This window comes from Anoplopoma fimbria, chromosome 1 (assembly GCF_027596085.1).
Source record: "Anoplopoma fimbria isolate UVic2021 breed Golden Eagle Sablefish chromosome 1, Afim_UVic_2022, whole genome shotgun sequence".
NCBI classification, from domain to species: domain Eukaryota; kingdom Metazoa; phylum Chordata; class Actinopteri; order Perciformes; family Anoplopomatidae; genus Anoplopoma; species Anoplopoma fimbria.
The window spans coordinates 4,124,972-4,146,854 of record NC_072449.1 but is presented as its reverse complement, the minus strand read 5'-3'; the positions used below and the strand labels follow the sequence as shown (position 1 = coordinate 4,146,854).

The window sequence follows — 21,883 nt, the reverse complement described above, 5'->3', positions numbered from 1 at the left end:
GGAGGAAGTCCGACCGCCAACAAAAACACACATTCCACCAAACACACCACCCGAAAAACGGTCGCACACACAAACAGAAAGAGAAATCCACAAAAAAAAAAAAAAAAAAAAAAAAAAACGGAAATCCCTCTCTTGGAGGCGCAATAAAGTCAGACTCTTTGCCCCGCAGCCGCCGTCCTCTAACAGCTGGATTAGGGCAGCGCGGCGTTAACCGAAGCCGGGCTCGCTGCTACCTGCTGAGCCATTCTTGGCCCGTTCCCACTCACTCAATCAGGGCTTAATCCCTGCCGCTCCACTCGCTAACGCTAAGCTAAGGGTCTCTTTGATTGTAGCCTGCAGGGGAGCGTGAAGCCTCCGTTTCTTTTCTTCTTCAAAAAAAAGAAAAAGGTGGGGAGGGGAGAGATTAGTCGGGAGGCACTTTGTGTTATCTCTCTATCTTTAAAGCCATCTTTCCGCGCCCGGTTTCGTCACCAGAGACAGAAGGACGCTGGGATATTTTTTTTGTGGGGTATTGTTTAGGAGGGTTGTGAATGCTACAGGTGACAAAACACAAAGTTGCAGTTCGGGTGGTTTTTTTGTACGTGTGCGCTGGCCAGGAAAGAGTCCCGGGTTGAGAGCGGGGTCAAGCAGCCGTTTGAGACGCTAAAGGCTGAAGGGAGAGTTAATTGAGTCCCATGCTTCACAGCCTTTGGGCCTGAGCCTCTTCTTAAAGAGAGCGGGCTACCTCAAACTGTGCACGGTTGATGAGTTTTTCGCTTATTAAGCTATCCCGGACTGACCTCAGATTCCCCCACCCCCACCCCCACCCCCCAACACCACAGGCTGTCCCAGAATCCTTTGCCCCAACTCTAAATCCCCTCCTCACCCACAGACACGCACCAGCATCTTCATCTGCGCTTCTTTTAAACAGAAAATTGTGTTTTTGAAAATATGTCAACATTTTGAGGCCTTGTTTATAGCAGCGACTGCCCCGAAGAAATGAACAGTAGAGGGGGGGGGAAAGAGGGGTCGATATCGGAGAAAAGCTGGACAATTTGCTTCCTATTAGGAGTGTGTGTGTGTGTGTGTGTGTGTGTGTGTGTGTGTGTGTGTGTGTGTGGGAAAGAGACCACAGTAGTGGGTGGTCTGAGAGGCCGTGGCTTCAGAGAGGAATCTCCCTTAAGACTTGCTGGATTTATCACTGTCCGGGCCAGCTCTGGCAAACCCACACACACACACACACACACACACACACACACACACACACACACACACACACACACACACACACACACACACACACGGACGCAAATACAGACACACATGTATTTAGTTTTTATGGGATGTGAGCTAAGAAAGCCCTCATCATATCCGTTCATACAGCTCTCAAATGTCTAACCCAATTTTTCCACCCCATCTTTTTCATACTGTTTTTTTTTTTTTCTTTTTCGCCCCGCTGCTCTCCAACTATCCTGTATTTATTTATTTTTTGTTTTTTTTTCTCCCAACCATTCGCCCTCTATCTCTCTCTCTCTCTCTCTCTCCCCCCCACTCTCCTAGGCTTTCTCCCGGCAGGCCTCCTTTCAGACAGAGAGGGGTTTGTCAGGTGCCAAATCCCTGAGCTGAGAGATCAAAGGCAGACAAAGAGACTGGTGACTTACTGTTCTATTCTAGAAAGGCAAAAAAAAAAAAAAATGGAATCCCTCATAGACCCGGACATCGCATTCTTCCCTGTCTTTTCTCCCCCAGCAGCTCATTCACTCATTCAATCCTCCTCTCTGGCTTTAGTCCCCCCCCATCTTTTGTCAGTCCCCCCCCCCATCCCAATCCCTGTTGTCTCTAAGCTGAAGCACGTTTGGTAGAAAAAGGAGGCAACGACGGGTGGAAAGGAGAAGGGATGAGGAAGTAAATGAGTAGTTTTGTCCGTGTGGCGGGGATTCGGCTGGGTGAATTGGTCGCACCGCGTGAGGGGGGAGGCGGGGGGGGGACTGGGAACTTCTGTTCAAGACGAAATCGTCGACGCAGCCAACTGCAATGGGAGCGCACACAAGCTAATGATACAATGATAACCGCCCACTGGTTTTTTTTTTTTTCCTCTGAGTGGCAACAACCTACACACCAGGCTTTGGATGCTCCATAACACTGCCTCCAAATAAAAACCACACACACACACACACACACACACACACACACACACACACACACACACACACACACACACACTGCAGCCCACCTTGACCCGCATGCACAGCCTGATAGGCGAGCTATTCCACAGCCTACACAACAGAGTATCCAACACACTGGGGACTGAAAGCATGAGAGCAAACTTGCGCGACAATAGACGTAAAAAAAAACAAAAAACTCCAGGAATATAACACCCAGCACACGGCACACAATAACCAGGCCTGCCCAGGCAGAACAATCGCCCCTCTTATAATAAAAAAAAAAAAAAAGGGTAGAATTAAGTTCAAGCTATGGCATTTTCCCCTCCTTTTCAAGCCGGCGCTTTATCTCCTTTTGAGTGATGAAAACTCGGCCACTCTTTTTTTAGTCATAACAGACACTGAGCGCTCTTCAGTGGAGCGATCAGAGGCGTCCTCCACAAAGCCGCTCTTTCACTAAAACCAAGCGATCAGCTTTCAGGACCTGAGGGCAAGGAGAGTCTCTCCTTCTCCTGGAACCTTGAGGAGCCACGCTGATCTCTATTCAAACCCGCCTTTAAACTGCCTTTGTGTCTCTTTTATCTGTGTTTCTCCCCTGTGGACGGCAGTGCGTTGCTCAGGTGGGACGGGATTACTATTCTAAAGAGCGCTTTGTTTACACACCGGCTGCAGTCCTGACATTGGATGTATATACTCTATACCCTACTCAGACACGCATATGGATAATAAAAGACCTTACACACCAATACACCTGAGCCAATAACGTATTAGCATGAATAACTAGCCGCTGACCGTTAGCATCTGTCACTGGGACAGCAGGGGAGTGGAGCAGGTTAACTCATTAATTCCGTCACCGGGGGTTATTAATTACCTCCGGCCCTGACGGCGACACGCAGACACACGGCCAGCGGAACCCGTCAGCGTGATGGATGAGGGACACACGGCCTCCGAAAACTGATCACCATGATTGATGACTAACACTCGTCACACATCTTGACCTTGACCTGAAGGTCCCACACTAGAAAGTATCGTCTTTTTTAAAATGCAAAAAAGCAGGGGTAGTGACATCTGGGTTGACATCCCCACTAGTGTTAATGAAGGCCGAGAACAAAAGCCAGAGAGGCTAACGATGTTAATAACGCACAAGCCGACCTCTCTGACAATCAACGCGGCTTTGCTAACGGCGGCCGGTGCCAGGCGGCGGCGGCGGCGGGGGGGGGGGGCATTGACAGTTTGTCTGTCAAATGCCGGATGATTTATAACTGTATTTTTAGCAGCACCGATCCATCACCCGAGAGCCACCCACGACACCGCCCTAATTAAACTGTCTGTACCTGGCACATAAGAGCACCAGCAAGAGGAGCGTAATTATGAGGAAAACACGTTGTAAAAGCGAGAATTACTACAAAACTACACCCTGAGAGCAGATAATTGTATTATTCAAAAACTTTTTAAAGTCTTCAAAATACTTTGAACTGTTCTTCAACACCAGAGAGCTTTCAGAAATGTACTAATTTACTTTAATTAACTGATTTCTTGCCACAAATGTCTTGAAAGTGTGTAAAATCTCTCTGAAACAGTTTTTCTGAAGCCTAACAAACTATTTCCTGCTGCATGTAATGTATATTTGCTAAGAATGCACTGTGGTGCCACCTAAATTGTTTCTGTTTGGATTGCATAACTAAAATAAAATTGAAATATTGTTCTGAGGACTTCCTGCAAACCAAGGACTCCACGTTCTTATTGACACGTAGGCCTCAAACTTCCTCCCTAATTCCTTTAGCTTGGCCTTAAAAAGGAATATTAGTACAATGGTTATATCGCAAAAATCTAAAGTATTCCGCCCAGCCACTCCAGAACGGACAAGACCCCTCCTTAAAGAAATAATGAGAGCAGGGAAATGTAAGTAAAAGAATGAGACAGTAAAAGCAAGCTATAGAGAAGGATAGGGGTTCAGGCAGCAGACAGATCCATCTTTGTTTGGTGAAACACTGTCTAACTTGTGGAGGTAAAAGCGGAGACCACTCAGATTTCACTTTTGCACCGCTGCCAGGCCCGCGAGGGTGGCACCACCCGAAGCCGGGCATGGCGCCAACTCCGCCGAGGACCTTTTGTGACCTAAGATTGGCACAGCAGGTGGGTAATGGACTATAATTCAAGGCAAACGAGACAGAGATATATACACAAACAGAGGCTTCCGAAAACCCCTGCACACCTGCACACTCTCAGGTATGCACACAGAGCCCTTCAAAAAGGCCCTCTGGACTACACAGATGCACTTTGCAATACCATGCATGCATGCAAAGACACACAAACTGGCTTTGTGTGAGCACGGGGACACGAGGACAGCGGGTGGGACGGGAGGTAAACAAACGGAGTAAGGTATTGTCTCGGTCCGAGGTCTCATGGGGATCCACTCTCATGTTGGACATGTGTGTGCGTCCCCGTGAGCAGGCGGTGGAGCTAGCACGCTTTCCTGACATTGTTTATGATGAAAAGAGCTGCATTTCAATTCAATTATGAAGAAAAAAAGGTGGTGGTGGGGGGGGGGGGGGCGTATGCTAATGTCGGACACTCGCATCGGCACAAACCCGCTAAACAATCGGGGGAGCCGAACGAAGGAGAATGGGTCAGGAAAAGGGAGGACGTGTGAGGAGAACACAACACAACACAAACACACACTAAGAATAGGTGAGGAGGAAGAGGAAGCGATAGGGAAGCAGTCTCAATGGGGCCTCATATCCAAATCTGTAAACAAGTGCAAACCACGTGTCCCGCTGGAGCACAAATACATAATAAAATCACTGAAAAATCCCCACAATGCAACACTGACAATACAATAGTTTTGTCAAGTTAATGTGTTAATAGTTATTTTATTCAGGATGACATTGCATACGTTGAACACATTCTGCAGCTGGGCCATGAATCAATATAATATCGACATCGTCTGAGATTTGGTTATTGTGATATTAAGAAACGCTAAAGCTGCAGTGTAGCAAGTGGTAGAATGTGAACAAGCTTATTTGTGTGTCGAATTATGTGACATTTTACCTTGATTTGACCAGCATTGGTACGAGTAAGCATAAAGCTAAACCTAGCGCTGGACAATGAGACCTTAAATCTATGTTACAGACAATAGACTTTCATCCCTGAAACTAGAGTTCTTTCTGCTACTGTTTGATTTGTGTATTATTGTTTTGATAAAGATTTAATTCCATTTAATTAATAAAACACAGTCAATAAATCAATAAAAATCCAGATCCAATTTCCTAAAATCATCAGATTGCTTATTTTCCACAACAAGCTCTCAAAAACCTAAAATAATATTCTGCTTACTAACAAATAACACAAAGAAATCTCCAAACTGAGAGGCTGTAATACGGAATGGTTGACATTTTTACTTAAAGGTGCAAAAAACAGCATCAGTGCTGACAGAGCTAACAGTGTTAACTAACTACTAACAAACATTATTTTTATGCATCAGTGAAGCATCTCTAATCTCAAATTGCCTCACTTTCAATAATAATACCAAGCTGTTTGGGTGATCAGACTCAGTGTATTGTCATCTATTGAAACTGCAGATACAAGTACATTCAGGTTGAATCATGATGTCAATAAATGGGTAATTTCAGTTTATTATCCTCCTCTAAGAGGGCTCTCCATGTTCCCACCCTTTTCTTTTTCCACAGGTGTGTGACCTCAGAAAGTATGATGTCATAACCACAAGGCCGTATCACATAAACCTTAAAGTGAACAACAAACCATGACTTCCATATCAAATTGCTCAGATGAATATGGAAACAAAATGGGTCAACAGGTGCCAATGGATGGGGATTTTTCAGAACACTAACAACCCCAAAATGACAATAGGTTGAATTACAGATTATGCTTGCTGGTCAAGGCAAGTTTGTTGGCTCTGCTACATCCCTGTACACGCTAAAGCACAATCAAACACACCTTGCATGCATGTGATAGTACGAAACTTCAAATCGGAGCGCACCCACACGTGTCGAGTCTTAACCGGGCAGAAACTGGACAAAAACTTTCATTACCAGGTTGACTGCGGTCTTGGGGTCGAGATTAGCATCAGCCTTGCCAGTTTTTCTCGAAGGCGGCTTGGCGGGTTACGAGGAGGGGTCGGAAAAGGGTCGACTCGAGGGTGAGAAGGAAGGTATTTTTAGGTTGTTTGTTTAGGTAATCTACTTGTAGCTCCCAGACGACAGCCTGTCTGGGGCCTCAAAGCACCTTCTATTGTGCGTGTGTGTGTGTACCCGAGAACACTGTGCACACCTTAACGTCTCTGTATTGTGTGTGTGTGTGGGAATACATGCAGTTATATATATATATGTGTGTGTGTATGTGTGTGCTCGGTCAGGGCACATAAAAACGTTCCCGGGTCACTAGCTCTTCAACAGCTCATGTCGGCCCAGGGACAAGTCTGCCGGTCTCCGCTGTGGCTGTCACTGCCTTCACCTTTGACCTCTCCTGGTGTCACTCAGGCCTCACTCTCCCCAGACCACTTTCCCCTCCCCTCTCTCCCTCTCTCTCTCTCTCTCTCTCTCTCTCTATCTCTCTATCTCTCTAAACAGGATCGAGGTCATCTCGCTGTCGTGGAAGCGATACCCCCACCCAGACCTGAAACTGTGTCGTCTCCTGTTCGCACGCTATGGCTTTGCACGATGTGTGTGCATTCCAAAGTTAGTAGCATATATGTGTCCACAAACTTTGCAGTTGGGTGCACACGTTGCCCTCCGTGACCCCCCCCCCACCCCCACCCCCGGAGCTAGTTGAACCCGGCCTTGCATGGTGGGGTGGGTGGGGGGGTGTGTAACATGAGCCGGGGGTTAATGGCTGCTGCTTAGAGAGGGTAACTCTGCTAATGTGTAACTTTTTTTTAGCCACTAGCTTTGATGCGAGGACAGACGCACAGGCACGGCGACGATGGGAAGAGGCGAAGGAGAAGGAGCGGTGGGATTCAAATGCACGGCGAGCTTTGAAGTGAGAGTGTGGGGGCAGAGTCAGGGTCGAGTTTCTTGTGTTTTTCTTTTCCGTTTTGTATTTCTTGGCCTCTTCTTGTCTACCGCTCTCTTCCTGCCTTTTTCTGTTATCTCTCCTTATCTTTATGGTCTCTTTCACCACTTAGGGCGATGCTCCGTGCTTGGCAGCTCCGTCAGTGATTCGAGCAGCTCCCAATGCTTCGCAGAGCTGCCAGAAAGAAATGTGTTCATGATTTCCTTTATTCTCTGCCAATGTTGTATCTTAACACATTGAACAGAAAGTGTATAAATCACAACGACACATAGCTCCTTTTGCCATTTTTAAATCGCTTCAAATGAAAAGAGTAACGGATCATGTGCTTTATAGGGACTATTTCCTCAGGAGGAAGTAGTTCCTTGGAAAACAGTTCAAAGTCAGGTGAGACACCCCTTACAGTACGCACAGGTAGCGATATTGACGGTAATATCAACAGCAGCTGCCGGAGGTCGCGACACGACCACGCTAGGCTTGTTCAAAGAGCGATCACCGTCTGTACCCATAACCCCCCACTTCACCTTTCACATCCAGAGCCGTTTATCATGGCCTCTAGACAGGAGTCAATTCATCTCCCTCTCTCCTTCACTCTACACACACACACACACACACACACACACACCCTCTGTGTCACACACATTCACGCTCCTCTTAGATTTCATTTCACTCACTTCCCCTTTCTCTCAATCTCTATCCTATCTGTCTTCTGTTTCTCTGTTTTCTCATGTTTTGTCTTTCCCCTTACATTCCGTTGCGGCGGTGTGAGCAGAGTGTCTCTATTATTTTTTTGTTTTGTTCCTCCTTCCCTTCCAGCAGTATTTGACAGCTCGCTGCAGATCAGGGCAGATCAAGGTTTCTAATCCCACAGACGTGCCCTAGCATGGACATACGCCTCCGCCTTTCAGATCCCCTGGTGCTGCGGGACTTCCACATCCACAAATCACATTTCAGCTCTCCCACAGAGAGGTAACACCTCACAGGAGACCCCATGGTGTGCTTAATACACATGCAGTTTGTATGTCGAGGCGCACGCACATGTACTTCACAGCAAGAAGTCGGCTACCTGTCTTCTAAAGCTCTGAGCTGAAACCAAGATGGCTGCATGTGTGTGTGTGTGTGTGTGTTAGACTTTATGTTGCCAGTCAGTTCCCATTGTAAATTCCCCTTTCAAAGATATATTTAAAGGGAATAGTTCAGCATGATTTGTTGTTTTTGCCAAGAGTTACAGACATGAATGCTATCAAACTACTTGTGTGTGTTAAATATGAAGCTAGAGCCAGCGACCAGTTAGCTTAGCTTAGCATTAAGACTGGAAACATGGGGAATCAGCTAGCCTGGCTCTGTCCAAATGTAACGATATCCTACCTACTAGGAGCTGCATTGTTATATCTCTTTTTTTTCATTCTGTCCAAACTGAAGTGTAAAAACATTTAGTTGTGGTCTTTAGTTATGTATTGTGGTCTTTAGTTATGTATTGTGGTCTTTAGTTATGTATTGCAGATAGGTCTAAATACTATAATTCCCATGAGCCTCAGCCGATGTTGCTACAGAGAAGAAGCCAGAGTAGTGGTTCCAAATTGACCAAACAATAAAACATTTCAAATTCACTAAACAGTGCAGCGTTGTTGCAGGATTCCTAAAAATCTGACCCAGAAAACAAAAAATAAACTTGTAAGCTGTAAACATATCAGAATTGTAAGCTCATGCAATTGGATGTTTCTCATCTAAAAGGCACCTTTTGGATCGTAGTTGACATTTTGTCCTTACGTTTTTATTTTGTCAGCAATGTCCCTTCAACCCCAAAATCATCGAAGCAGCTACTTTCTAATGCAGTTGTTCATCTTCTGCGCTGATGATTCATAATGTAGAGTCTGATAGCCATTCGAGCCCTGGAAGTGCTCCAAACTCTGTCATGCAGGTAATGAACAGGACTGAAGTACTTCCTCCCACTTCACGACTCTATTGCATTGACAGATGTTGTCCAGATTAAAAAAAAAAAAAAAAAAAAAGACGTTTCCTGACAAAAACCCTGCCTGTATTCACCTTTTTCCAACATACAAATCACACATTCATAGTGTGTGTGTGTGTGTGGGTGTGTGTTTTTCCTGGGATAATGAGCCACTGTGCCTTTTTCCCCCGCCACCCTGATTAGAAAAGGGGGATCTGAGCTCATTAAAATGGGCAAGGCGTCCAGTCTCGGGGCACAACAGATTACACAGCGGCCCTTTTACTGCAAGGCTTTTTTGTCATAACCCCCTAACTGATTGCCACGGAGCGGCCTTTGATTCGACCACTGAACTCTGCAACCCCACTCTGCAAAAGGATGAAGAGGAGGGAGCAGAAAACGACCACCTACCTATCAACCCCGGCGAGATGGAGGCGGCTCAAGATAGAAATCAGCACGAGAGAGGGAGAGATATAAAACATTTCCAAGGTGTTTGCAATCAGCCTGCCATTGTCGGATACTTGGCCGTCCATCTGAGGAGCTGCTTTCTGCTCAGATCGCGCAACCCGATTGGAACGTTAATAGAAGTTTATGATACAGCATGTGATACGTCTGCCCGCAACAGATGCACAGAATAAATATAGGACAGATAATTGTTCAGACACAAACACACACACTTTGTCTGTCCACACACACACACACACACACACACACACACACACACACACACACACACACACACACACACACACTCATCGCGATCAGTAACACATTGCTCCAGATCAAAGGGGATTTCCGTGCAATGGTGAAACGACGGATGAAGTGTAGAAAAAGCACAGTTGCCAGACTGGAACTAAATCTCTTTCCACTTCACTTCCCCTCCATGTTTTTGTGTCTCTTTCTCTCTCTCTCTCTCTCTCTCTCTCTCTCTCTCTCCGTCTCTGCCTCCTCATCTCCATCTCCTCCTCTCTTCTTGGCGAGAGAGGTCTCTTCTCCCTCTCTGTCAGCACAAAGAAAGTGGCAGAGGCCCTCTCTCTCTCTCTCTCTCTCTCTCTCTCTTCAGAACCTCTCTCTCTCTCTCGCTGAAACAGCCCACTTGATCGCTGTCCACTTCTCTCTCTGTCCGTCTTTATCTGCCCATACATCCGTCCATCTCCCTTTACTGCCTCCCCCTCTCTCCCTCTGTCAGCTGAGGGGAGAAAACACACAGGGGTTTTTTTTTGGACAGAAGAGCGGGTGAAGAAAAAAATCTGAAGTGAGCGGAAGAGAAAGAGAGGGGGTTAAAGGGAGCAAGAGGGAGAGTGTGCAGGAGCGCCGAGGAAAATGGAGGGAGAAGAAGGGAAACAGCCGGAGGAATGGGGGGAACGTCAGGGACGGAGAGAGGGAGAGAGGGGGGGAGGGGGAGAGAGGACTGCAGGGTTGTGTTGGTAGAGAGCTGGGGTATTGATTCAGGGCCTTTTGACATGCTAATTTGCTTGCTGACTGCTTTAATCGCTCCCTCTTCCCATCGCGGGCTTCAAAGAGAGGATGCTTTTCAAAAAGATGAGAGAGGAAGAGGAGAGGAGAGGGACGGAGACATTTTATCATCCTTTTAAAGCCCCTTTTTTCTGACACTTCTGCAGCTATATGTTCCTCATGCCAGCTGACGATGTTAGCAGCACCATAACAGCTTTCCTTACTCCGCATTACCTAACAGTAGCAGGCTGACTTTTGAGCTGCATCTGCATAGAATACTGTTTAAAAGGCAGAGTTCCTTTTTGGGTAGGAAAAAACAGAGCTGTATCCTGACATTTTGAATATATGTGGTTTTCATAAAACTGACATTACATGAAATGTATGTATGAATGTTGTGCGTCCGTTTTGTACAAGACATGCAGTAATGGATGGCACACAAACCAGCACAGTCGGCATGAAAAACATATTTTTTTGCATTTCTGCAAAACACGAATACGTTATTTTAACACAAACGATGCCGTTTTTTCTAACTTTAACCAAGTAACTAAACCAATCACTTCACAACGTCAACCACGTGGCATCATACATTAATGCAAGTGTGATACAACGCTGAAACATATATGAAATATTCGTTTCTTTATGTATTTATGGTTCAGAAAAGTCGACTTTCAACGTATTTTTTTGCGTACATATCGCCGGAAAGTACTATGGCGTCAAGATGTTTCTAGAGCTGTCTCACCATAACCATAATAGTCATCATAACATATTATTTGGCCTCATATCCAGAACTGAAATCTTATTTTTGGGGATGATTCTACTCATTTCTAATGAAGCTTGACATTCTTCTTGCTCTTTGTTCAGTTTGTTTTTTTGAAACGACGCAAAATAAAGCACATTGCTCCCCCCAAAAAAAAAAATCCTAAAAGGGACTTGAATTAGCTTTTAAAACTCGGAGGGAGATAAATGACTTAAAGATGGCAACTCCTGGCAGCGTATTCCGTACACGCAACGGCGTAGCTAAGGCTGCGTGTAGCACTGCGGCCATCAGACCCGGGTCACGCTCCATCGCTCGTGGCTTCCTGCCCCGAACCGGGCACCGCGAGGGGGGGGGGGAGAGAGAGGTGATGAGTGTCGAGGACTGGAAAGGGAACAAACACAGGCAGGACGGCAGCCCGCGCAGGAAAAACATTTCAGCACCTCAGCTAATGACGGCTGGATTACCACATCCATCCTCCAGCAGTCAGGGGAGGATTTATGTGTGTTGAGAGGACTTTTTTCTTTTCTTCATCATTTGAGGAGCTAAACGAGAATAGAATATATAAAAAAAAAAAAAAAAAAAAGAATGCATGAAGCAATTATTTCAGTAGGAAGGGGATTGCTCATGAGACATTGTGTCCTCTCTTTCTCTCTCTGGGTCTCGGTCTGTTGTTCTTTCCTGCTCTCTGCTGGTAATAGATTCCCTGACTCTATTCAGAAAGCACAAAATGAGCCTCTCTGGTGGCAGAGAGAGTGATGAGTACATTCACCTCCATTCTGCTGCGTCCTCTGCTCGGCTCCGAGTGTGTGTTTCTGCGTGTGCTAACACATACTAAAGCATCTGCTATACATATTTATGAATGTAGGCTTCAGTCTATTACTTAACATGTCCTTTTTTTTTTACATGCAGTATGTGCTTGGATTTTTCTATTAGGTTTTTTTGTAGTGTGAGCGTGCATGCACGGCTGTACACGCAAGCGCACACTTGCACGTAGTGGTTCCTGACGCCCTTCCCTGTATGTGTCTGGATTATTTTTTTTGTGTCTATACACTCACACACTTGTGCATGTGTGTGTTCATGTGTGTGTGTGTGTGTGTGTGTGTGTGTGTGGGAACAATGATGCTGCTGCTCCGAGCTGCCTCCCTCCCCACCAGAGAAGGTAATCTCATTATTCAGCCCACTTCCTGCTGCTGCCACCAGAGACAGGCTGACGAACACTAACCACCTCGACGGCGGGAGCAGAGAGGAGGGAAGGGGAAAAAAATGCGAAAAAGGGGAGAGGATTGAAAAAAAACTGGATGTAAACGTGTAAAAATAGTTGCATGAACTCAGCAGAAAAATGGAGGAAGATAAAAAAGAGAAAGAGATGAAAAGAGAGCTCATAAAGAGCCATTAAAGCAACAGGAAATTTAAAGAGACAAAATGGACAGAAAAAAAATACAAGCGACAAAGTCAGCCACGAAGAAGAAGATTCAATACTTAATTTTAGTGTATGCAAAAGAGAAAGGAGGAGGAGGAGGAAAATAGGGAGAGAGGAGACGAAGAGCAAGAGACTGAGTCTGTGTATTTAAAGCCATCGGGGACCGGCGGGCTAAATAGAATTACTTGGTGAATTTAGAATGATGCTCCCAAGCGCATATTTAACACTGTCAACAGAGGGGGAGAGAGAGAGAGAGAGAGAGAGAGGAAGACCCAGATACACACACACACACACACACACACACACACACACACACACACACACACACACACACACACACACACACACACACACACACACACACAATGAGTGACACACAGGAGAGAAACGTCATCCCTAAAACCTCTTAATCCAATATGAATGAGAGTTTCCAGTTTTGGCAAAGACTGCTGGGAATAGAGAGGGTGTGGAGGGTGGAGGGTGGAGGGTGGAGGTGGGGAGGTCTCAGGTGAGAAAACGCACCAATCACACACTGACATCACGTTCGAGGCCCTAAGCTATTATCCACACACACACACACACACACACACACACACACACACACACACACACACACACACACACACACACATGCAAACAGCTATAGAGGGAACACAAAGTGGTGAAAAGTAAAATGTCTTTAAGAAATGAATTTAAGAAAACAATAAAAAATGTAAAAGATTAAGATGTAAAAAACTTGAGTGTTAACTTAGTTCCTGTGTGTGTGTGTGTGTGTGTGTGTGTGTGTGTGTGTGTGTGTGTGTGTGTGTGTGTGTGTGTGTGTGTGTGTGTGTGTGTGTGATTGGGGGTGATGATAGGTTGTGGGGTGACAACAGCTCAACCATGAACTGGCATTCTCCAGTGTGAAAAGTGTCTGTCACCTTCACGCCTCAGCCGAGCTATATCCTCAACAGACACACGCCAACAAATATAATGTGAAGGAAACACTCACACACACACAGACACACAGACACACACACACACACACACACACACACACACACACACACACACACACAACTTGAGATTTGCTGATTTCTCTGAAAACACACAGAGGCGAGAGGTTTCCTTCAGCCGACAAAGAAGCAAACAGTTATGTTAATTACCATTTCTCCATAACGACTTACGGGGTTCTCACTAATCCGTCCTCGTCAACACCCCCCCACCCCTCCGACAGTAGGGACCCCTCACCAGATGAGGAGCGAGGGGACTCCCTGACCCCCCCCCCCCAACCTCCAACAACAGAGTGTTTGGGGGGAAGGTGGTTAACAGGGAAAGGGATCCCAAAGGCAAACAGACAGAGTCCCCCTCTCCTTAGATCAGGGGGCCCCCTTTGGCCCCCAGTGCCCTGGTTGGCCCCTCCTGCCTTGGCCCTGGGTGTAAAAGCTGGCCACCCTTTGGCCCACCTTCGAGCCGCAGACACACATGCAAACCCCCCCCCCAGCTGTCAAAATCCTGAGGTCTTAATCAATCCTGGATCCACAACGCTGTCGGACGCAGCGCTAAGATGGATGCAGAAGGGGATGACCCCTGACCTCTGCCAGGGGTGGAGAATACAATTCTCTAACCCTAACCCCAGCAGCCCCCTTTCTACCTCCTTTACCCCCCCCAAACATCACCAGCCTCAGTCGGCTCCGCTGCTGCCCCAAACAATGATGGAGGAGAGCCCATTCATCCTGGGCTGGGAACCAGGGGCCAAGGTGCCCTTGTAACCCCGCACGAACACAAGACAGGCACAGACACACAAGTATGGGAACAAACAATTGAGCTTGTGTGCACCATAGAAAACCTTTTACAAAGAACCCAAAAGTTTCAAACCAAATCCAACCGTACAGTGAGCAAAGGCTGACACACTCTTATATACTTTTTTTAAATGTTTTGATGTCAGAACAAATCACAAATCTCCCTCGACATCCACCCTCCCTCCCCCCGAAAATCCAGCAAGTCTCTTGGTCAACATGGCCCAATAGGAGAGGAGCCCGTCTCCCATAGAGCCTTTCACATTGGGGAATATTAACCAGCTCATCAGTGCACTTGAAGCCTGACAGTGGCCGGCACCTTTTTAACCCCTCCGTCACTGGATCGGACCCATGCAGCGTCAAACCCAATGCCCGCTATCCAGTTACCAGTTGGAAGTGAAAAGCTGAGAAACTTTTTAAACAGCGTAACTGAAGCTAAAAAGTGAATGGAGTGGGTGAACTGGCACCGGTAACTCAAACAAACTAAAGCAGATGTATTCATATGTGAACCAAATGGGTGTATTGGCTTGAAAAGCAATACTGGCAGACACTATGAGACGGCATTAGTCATATAAAAATCAAGGTTTCCAAATCCTTTTATTGCCTTCTTTGGAGGGTAGCAGCTATTTATTTCAACTGAAATTAAAGAGAAGAGATAAGGGGTCTATATATAGGGGTATACAGCATGAGATCAGGGTCTCATTTTGATTTGAAACAGAAGAGGTAGTAGTAAATTGCATGATAGAGAGACAGTTTACGGGGGTTTTACCTAAAGTCTGTAACTAACTACTTTCTGGTCTCCTCCCCTAAAACCCCCACTACCCCATTTCCTCCCCACCCCCAAGCAGCCAACGGTACCCCTAAATCACCAGACCTGTTTGTCATGCAATTAGTCCTCCAAGATAAAGGCTCCCTCGTAAATTAGGAGAGGTGTAGAGGTCCGTCCCCCTGTTAATCACCCGTGCCCAGCCTCTGACCCCTCACTGCTGTTTCTCCCTGCTTTTAGTGTGCGACGTTCTTGGGTTCTTGGGTGGCAAATGGGGTGTACCAATAAACCATCGTGGCAGAATTGGCAATCCGCTCGCCTGGCCAGCTGACAACTGGGCCTCGGCTTGGCAAAAAGTCCTGCATGTGATCCCCGAAACAGCTGCTGAACACTGCTAGATGCTATCAACAATACACTGCTGCATGCAATAAACGGCAATCTATCGTCTGCAATGAAACAAGCTTTTCATTGCAGAATTAAATTAAGGTGGAGTCGATCAAATAAAAAAGCCATTTCTTGGAAGAGTCTTGAAGCAAAAATTTTGGAAGATCTATTGGTGAAAGTTTAATGGGCATTTCTAGGCAATGATCTGAATTCAGCAGGGTGCTGAAGGCTCTAACATGCTCCTGATTTGAAAGCACGGACCTTAAAACCTCATCATACAGCGCGGTATAGGATCACATCGAGCTCAGACTAGAATAATCATCCACGAAAGGGCCATTCCCCCCTACCAAATAGCACCATTTCAACCCCATCTCACAGCTGTGTATTTTCATTCTTCTCATACCTGCTTGGAATGATAAACTCGTTCTCTCGCTTTCCCTTCCTCTAAAGCCGTCTATCTCTTTCTCCCAGCTCCGGGCTCCAATGGGAATAAGAGAAAGAGCAGGTTGGGGGGGGGAAAGCCACAGTTGGAGCTCTACCCCTTCCTCTCCCGGTGTCAACCAATTCTCCTGGGGACGCATCCCGTTGCACAACACCTCCCAGTGGGCCCGCTAATTACTCCATTTACAATCATCATTGCTTCTATCGCCCAACCAGACACTAGAGAGGAAACCGCAGAGAGTGGGAGGGCGAGGAGTCAAAAATATCCAGCAGAGTTGCGAGGTGGTTGAATCGAGGTAGGGGAGGGAAGGACAAAGAGAACAAAACATAGAGGATAAAGACAAAGAGGCAGAGAAAGAGAACGAGGATGGGGAGCATTGAAGAGGTGGGATACCTTAGAGACTGGCAGAGATTGAAGGTAGAGAGTGATCTATAAATAGAGAAAGCCCCAAAAAACAAATGTCAGTTCTTTACCTTGGCATTCTGCATTGCGCTCCTCGAATCCGGGGTTACACAGGCAATTCCCAATGGGCACCAGCCACTCTCCGTCCGCCCCGCAGTACATCTTCGGAACCTCCTTCTCCTCTGAATTATCCACGCATGACCCGCGAATTTCCACAAGCGACGAGGTATCGGCTCCAGTAATGGTATCGGGGAACTGGGCCAAGTTCCGCACCGCCAGCGGACATTTCTTGTAGTAGACCCTGACGGACACGAGCGCAATGCACGCCCCAACATCCTGGAAGGCCAAGTAGAAGCCCTTCCGGCTCAAAGCGCCCACGTCCCGGACCTCCGTGTTCAGCTTCATGATGCGATCGCCGATGTCCACCTGGGTGAAGCTCTCGTCGGCGGCGATGGTGTCGATCTTGCCGAACTGGTTCTCGCGGATGTAGCGCTCCTTGTCGTTGTTGGACTCGTAGTAGTAGAGATTGAAGGTTTCCTTGCAGGTTCCCATGACACCCGGGAGGCTGTTGCAGTCCCGGAGGGTGAACTTGATCTCGATGTAGACTCGCTGGGCACCGCCTCGGGGGATCCAGTCGGTGCGGAGCCAGTTGTTCTGGCTTGGCTCCATGACGTTACACACCTGGTACGTCCGGATGGGAATGTTCTTTTCATCCATAATGCTCACTTCCTCCCACTGGGGAAAAGGAGCACAACAATGGAAAGAAATGTTACAAGGATGCTCTTGATTAATGACTTGTGTTGTAAAAGAGAAATATCAAAACCAAATGCGCTCCTAATTAAAATGGATTACATAAGTATCGTACATGACTGAGAACCAGTCCATGCCAAGAACAAGAGATACTGTGCAAAAGAGCACGCAAGAAGGATTAGTCAATATTTGAGTCTCTGCAGAGCAATTAATTGATGGCTAAACTTAATGCATATTTTATGAATGCCACCTAATAGACTTGTTAGGTCCTAATATAGAATAATAAAGATATTAATATTCATGGCTTCCCATCAACCGCGAGGAAGGAAATTTGTAATTAGCTCTCTGTAATGCCTACACTTAAAGTACTATGGGAGTGGTATACGACGTCGTCTTCACACGCACACACTCTCAATGCTATAATAGGCCTGTTTGGCTCTCAGGCTAGAGAGGAAAAAAAGGAAAGAATGAAAACGTAACATTATGTATATGCAAAAAACGAAAAAGGTCTGGAATCAATGCTAATGATCTAATGCGTGTCTGCTTTACTTCAGCATACACGGTGGGGACGGGGAGACGGAGGCACACATGTCCACCGCTGTTGGTAGTATGAACTCATAGCAGAGAGAGAGAGGGAGGGAGAGAGGGAGAGAGATGCTGACGTGGGGCGCATGGATCACGTTATCCTGCTCGGCCTGTTTTATTTTTGCCAGGAGGGTATGTTTGTTTTACTTGTGATAAAGTTCCCCCTCCCGACAGATCACCGTCGAGCAAATACGAGCATGTCTTGAGAGGCTCAAAGCGGCGTGTTCCCTTACGTTTCTTTTTTTCCTTTCTCTTCGCCGTGTGTTTTAAATAGAGTCTTTGACTGAGCTGGGCTGTAAACAAGAGCAGACAGGCCTTTGGCTGCCGTAGCTTCAACCATTTAGAAAAAGTGGACGAAAAAAGAAGAAAGTCATAATGGAACAGTGGGAGATATGGGTTACGCTGCCAGATTTGATTTGACGCCTTATCATAAACAATCTGGGTTTAAAGCCTTATTTCCCCGGAGGAGGGGTGGGATAATGCTAAACATAGCCGCGGCTGTACAATTTGAGAAGATGTCTATCATTCCCCGCTGTTCCATTCCGCTCTCTTCCTTTAGCCCCCCTTTTGTTGTGGAAATCAAGCACCGCTGAGATAAGGCCGCACCTTTCCCCCCCCGATAGCCGGGGAAGAGGGAGAATAAGGCCAATTGGTCATAATGAGAGGGTGAATGCAGGCCTGCCTCTGCTGCCAGGACCCTGTCAATCACTTTGTTTGTGATAAGAATGGAGGGAGGGGGGGGACCTGAATGCAGCACCGGCCAGGTTCACTGAGGAAAGCTTGCGAGCAGAGACGGCAACAGCTGCACAAGGTGGAGTTCTGTTCCCCCGGGTTCTCTATTCATTAGTTGATTGTCGCTAATTTGTATTAATTTTCATGAAACATAAAAAGGCTCATTTGTGCTAATCATCACATTTCTATAATGGAGGAGTGCCTGCTATTTGTTCAATGTGAACAATTATGCATTTAGGGGCCCCACTGGCATTCAAATGCATTTGTGTTTGACTTGGTTTAGGGGTCTTACCTTTCCTTAACCATCACTCCCAGGGTCCGATGTGGGGCCCTTATATTTTTCCCTTATCAGAGCCACTGTGGATCTCCCAATTAGGCCGACGGGACCACGCATTCGGTCGACCCTATCCCCCCCGTCGCTTTAGAGCGAGATTCCAGTCGTCCTGCGGCAAAACGTCTAAACCCCTCCGCACTTTCCCCCCCTTTATTCATCCGTTCCAGAGGACCCCTCTCTCAGCTGCCAAGTCCCCCTCTCTCTCTCTCTCTCTCTCTCTCTCTCTCCTGCTCCCTCTCCTCGACTCAATGGTGGAAAGGGATATAAAGTTTCTCCACAAAGACCGATTCAATCCGCCGTCTATTCAGGAAACCTGACGCCCGCTGCAGTATCGGCCCCTGCATCTGACCATTACAGAGTGGTTAGAGAGAAGGGAAGCGAGGAGAAAAAAGGGGGTGTTGGTGGGGGTGGTGGTGGGTTCCTATAGACCGGTGGTTCTCAAAGTGGATTCGGGGGGACCCCATGGGGCCCTGGAGGCTGTTCCAGAGGGTCTCTATATACGACAAAATGTCTCCTCTTTCTCTCTCCTCTAATTTACCCATATTTTAGTATAAGATACTTGAAATGCCGTCTTGATCTCACCCTGAGCCTAATGTCCCTACAGTGCAGACAGCTGCACAATAAATCATCAACAATGATATTCCCATAAAGGGCTCACCGGGACTAAGCCTTATCAAAGAGGGCTGTGTATCTGTTTGGCGGCCCACTCCACAGCTCTTGCCAATAATGGATATTATCTCTCTCCATTTTTGCCCAATAGGGGACCATGCGTCCTAACAAGGGGACACTTCTTTTGCAGTACTTACCCCTCCTTCTGTGGGGTTGGCGACCCATCCCAGCTCCCCCTGTACGGATCTGGAGTCCAATAACGTGACTGGAAAGCAAGAATGAAGTAGAAGTGAGCATGCATACAACATCAGCATTGGCATGTAATCCATTTAAATCTGACGCACTGAGAAGGAGAAATGGGTTCTTTTTGTTTTCCATAAAAAAATGGTTTATAATGAATAGAATTAAGGAGAAAAATATTCTCATGATGGATGTCAGGACACAGAGAGAGAGAGAGAAAACTGAAGGCCAGACAGTCCTCCAAATGTTGTCTTATGCGTAATTCCCTGCTGTGCTTTACGTCGTTCTGATTGATTTCAGTCGAGATAAAGATTTTTCTACCAAAGGCAAATGAACTCCCCCCCCTCAGTGTCTTTAAAGTAATAGCATTTCATCTTGCTCAGCGTCGAGAAGCATGCTTGATGTGATCGGATTCAATTAGGGAGCCGTGTGCACCAACTTGGTGGTTGAAGAACAAACGCAGTTCAAAATGATTCCAGCAGACAGACAGACAGACTGTCTCACACCAGATATGTTCCAGAAAAAAAGTATAAAAATCAAGTCTGTGAAGCATTAATTAAAATATATGTTCGACTGAACTAAATGGTATGAATTCAATTTATTCTTTTTTTTTTTTTTTTTTTTTAGGGTTTTTGGATTCGGTGTGAAGCTTAATCAGCTGCTCGGTGGAGATTAATACATAAGTCAGTTATGCAAGTCCGTGATGTGGATTATCCGGGTGACTGCAGACTGGTTCGTTTTAAACGGGGAACATTGGTTTGGTGTGTTTAACTGAACGGGGACTCGTCTTTGGGGACTTTGTGTCAAACAGCTCTGCTCATCCGATGGCATGTAAATAAAATAAAGTACTTTATGTTTTAGTGTTTTGCACTAGAACATGCGCCACATTTCTGAGTCTGGACACACTGAGCACCGGGACCCCGGGACACACACACACACACACACACACACACACACACACACACACACACACACACACACACACACGGTGAACGCAGATCAGGTAAAGCAAATATCAGAAGAGCTGTTATAGATCTAATTTGGAACTTATTTTATTTAATTCCGCTTTGTATTTAAACCGAGCAGCACAGTTTAACAATTGGTCATCTTGTCATTCCCATAATCACCTTCCACCCCAACAAATAGACCCCCACTGTGACAGCGGAGGGGTCCCTGAGAGCCTCACTGAGAGCCATCCTCAGATTGCTAAATGGAGAGCTGACTCTTCAGTGTCTTTATCACATGCACCGCAACATTAAACTTCATTTTTTTTTGGTTTTACGCAGAGATCTGCTTGACCTCCACCCTCCACCACCCTCCTCCACCCTCCACCCCTCCAGATCTGCACGTATACTTGGAGGGCTGTAAGTTATTCCTGCTCCCAGGCTCTTTCTGCAGCTGGCACGATCCAAGCCTAGAGACCAGAGACCAGAGACCCCCCCAAAAAACAGCCTATGCGCATTTCTGGACAGACACACAAACCCAAAACCCTGCGTAAAGTCTGTGCGTAAAGGTGGCCGTCCGTTGTTGTTGGTGTTGTTGTTGTTGGTGGTTTATTTGGGGGTCCACACTTCTACTTATGGCTCCAAACACTCCCAACTCTCGGTGTGTGAGGCTCCGCAGAGCAGGAGACACGGAGCAGGGGATGAAGTCCGAAGTCAGTCTATTTAAAACGTTCTCCTCCTCACCACCTTACCTTCATTGGGGGGGTATATCCGTGCCGGAGAGACAAAGGTAGAAATCCCAAAAACAAGAAAGGTGGCCGTGAACAAAATCCCTGCCATGAGTGCCATTTGTGTCGTTGTTCCGTTTCTCTCTCCTCTTTTTCTCTCGCTGCTCTTCTCCCAGGTCCTGCTCACTCTCTCTCTCTCTCTCTCTCTCTCTCTCTCTCTCTCAGTGGAATATGGGGTATGAAGCGGACAGGGGTGGGGGGGTAAGAGAGAGAGAGAGAGAGAGAGACGCAAAGAGCGCACCACAGCCAGGAGGCGGGTCTAGTGCTCCGTGCGCTCTGACGCGGACCCAGGCCATCCATATAGGAGACTTGGACCACTTGGGGTGGGGGGGGGGGTGTTGGGGGGTAATCATTAACTGCCCCCCCCCCCCCCTCTGCAC

The 21,883-nt window shown here is 46.8% G+C and overlaps 1 protein-coding gene across 1 annotated transcript in view; it reads right to left on the bottom strand.

Annotated features, from left to right (window-relative positions):
• epha4l (eph receptor A4, like) overlaps positions 1–21,644 on the bottom strand; it is a 51,404-nt gene extending 29,760 nt beyond the window's left edge. Inside the window, 3 exon segments of the mRNA XM_054605407.1 lie at positions 16,593–17,256; positions 19,729–19,796; positions 21,468–21,644. Coding sequence (XP_054461382.1) covers positions 16,593–17,256; positions 19,729–19,796; positions 21,468–21,564 — 829 coding nt within the window. The 5' untranslated portion in view covers positions 21,565–21,644.
• Positions 21,645–21,883: the final 239 nt, after the last annotated feature.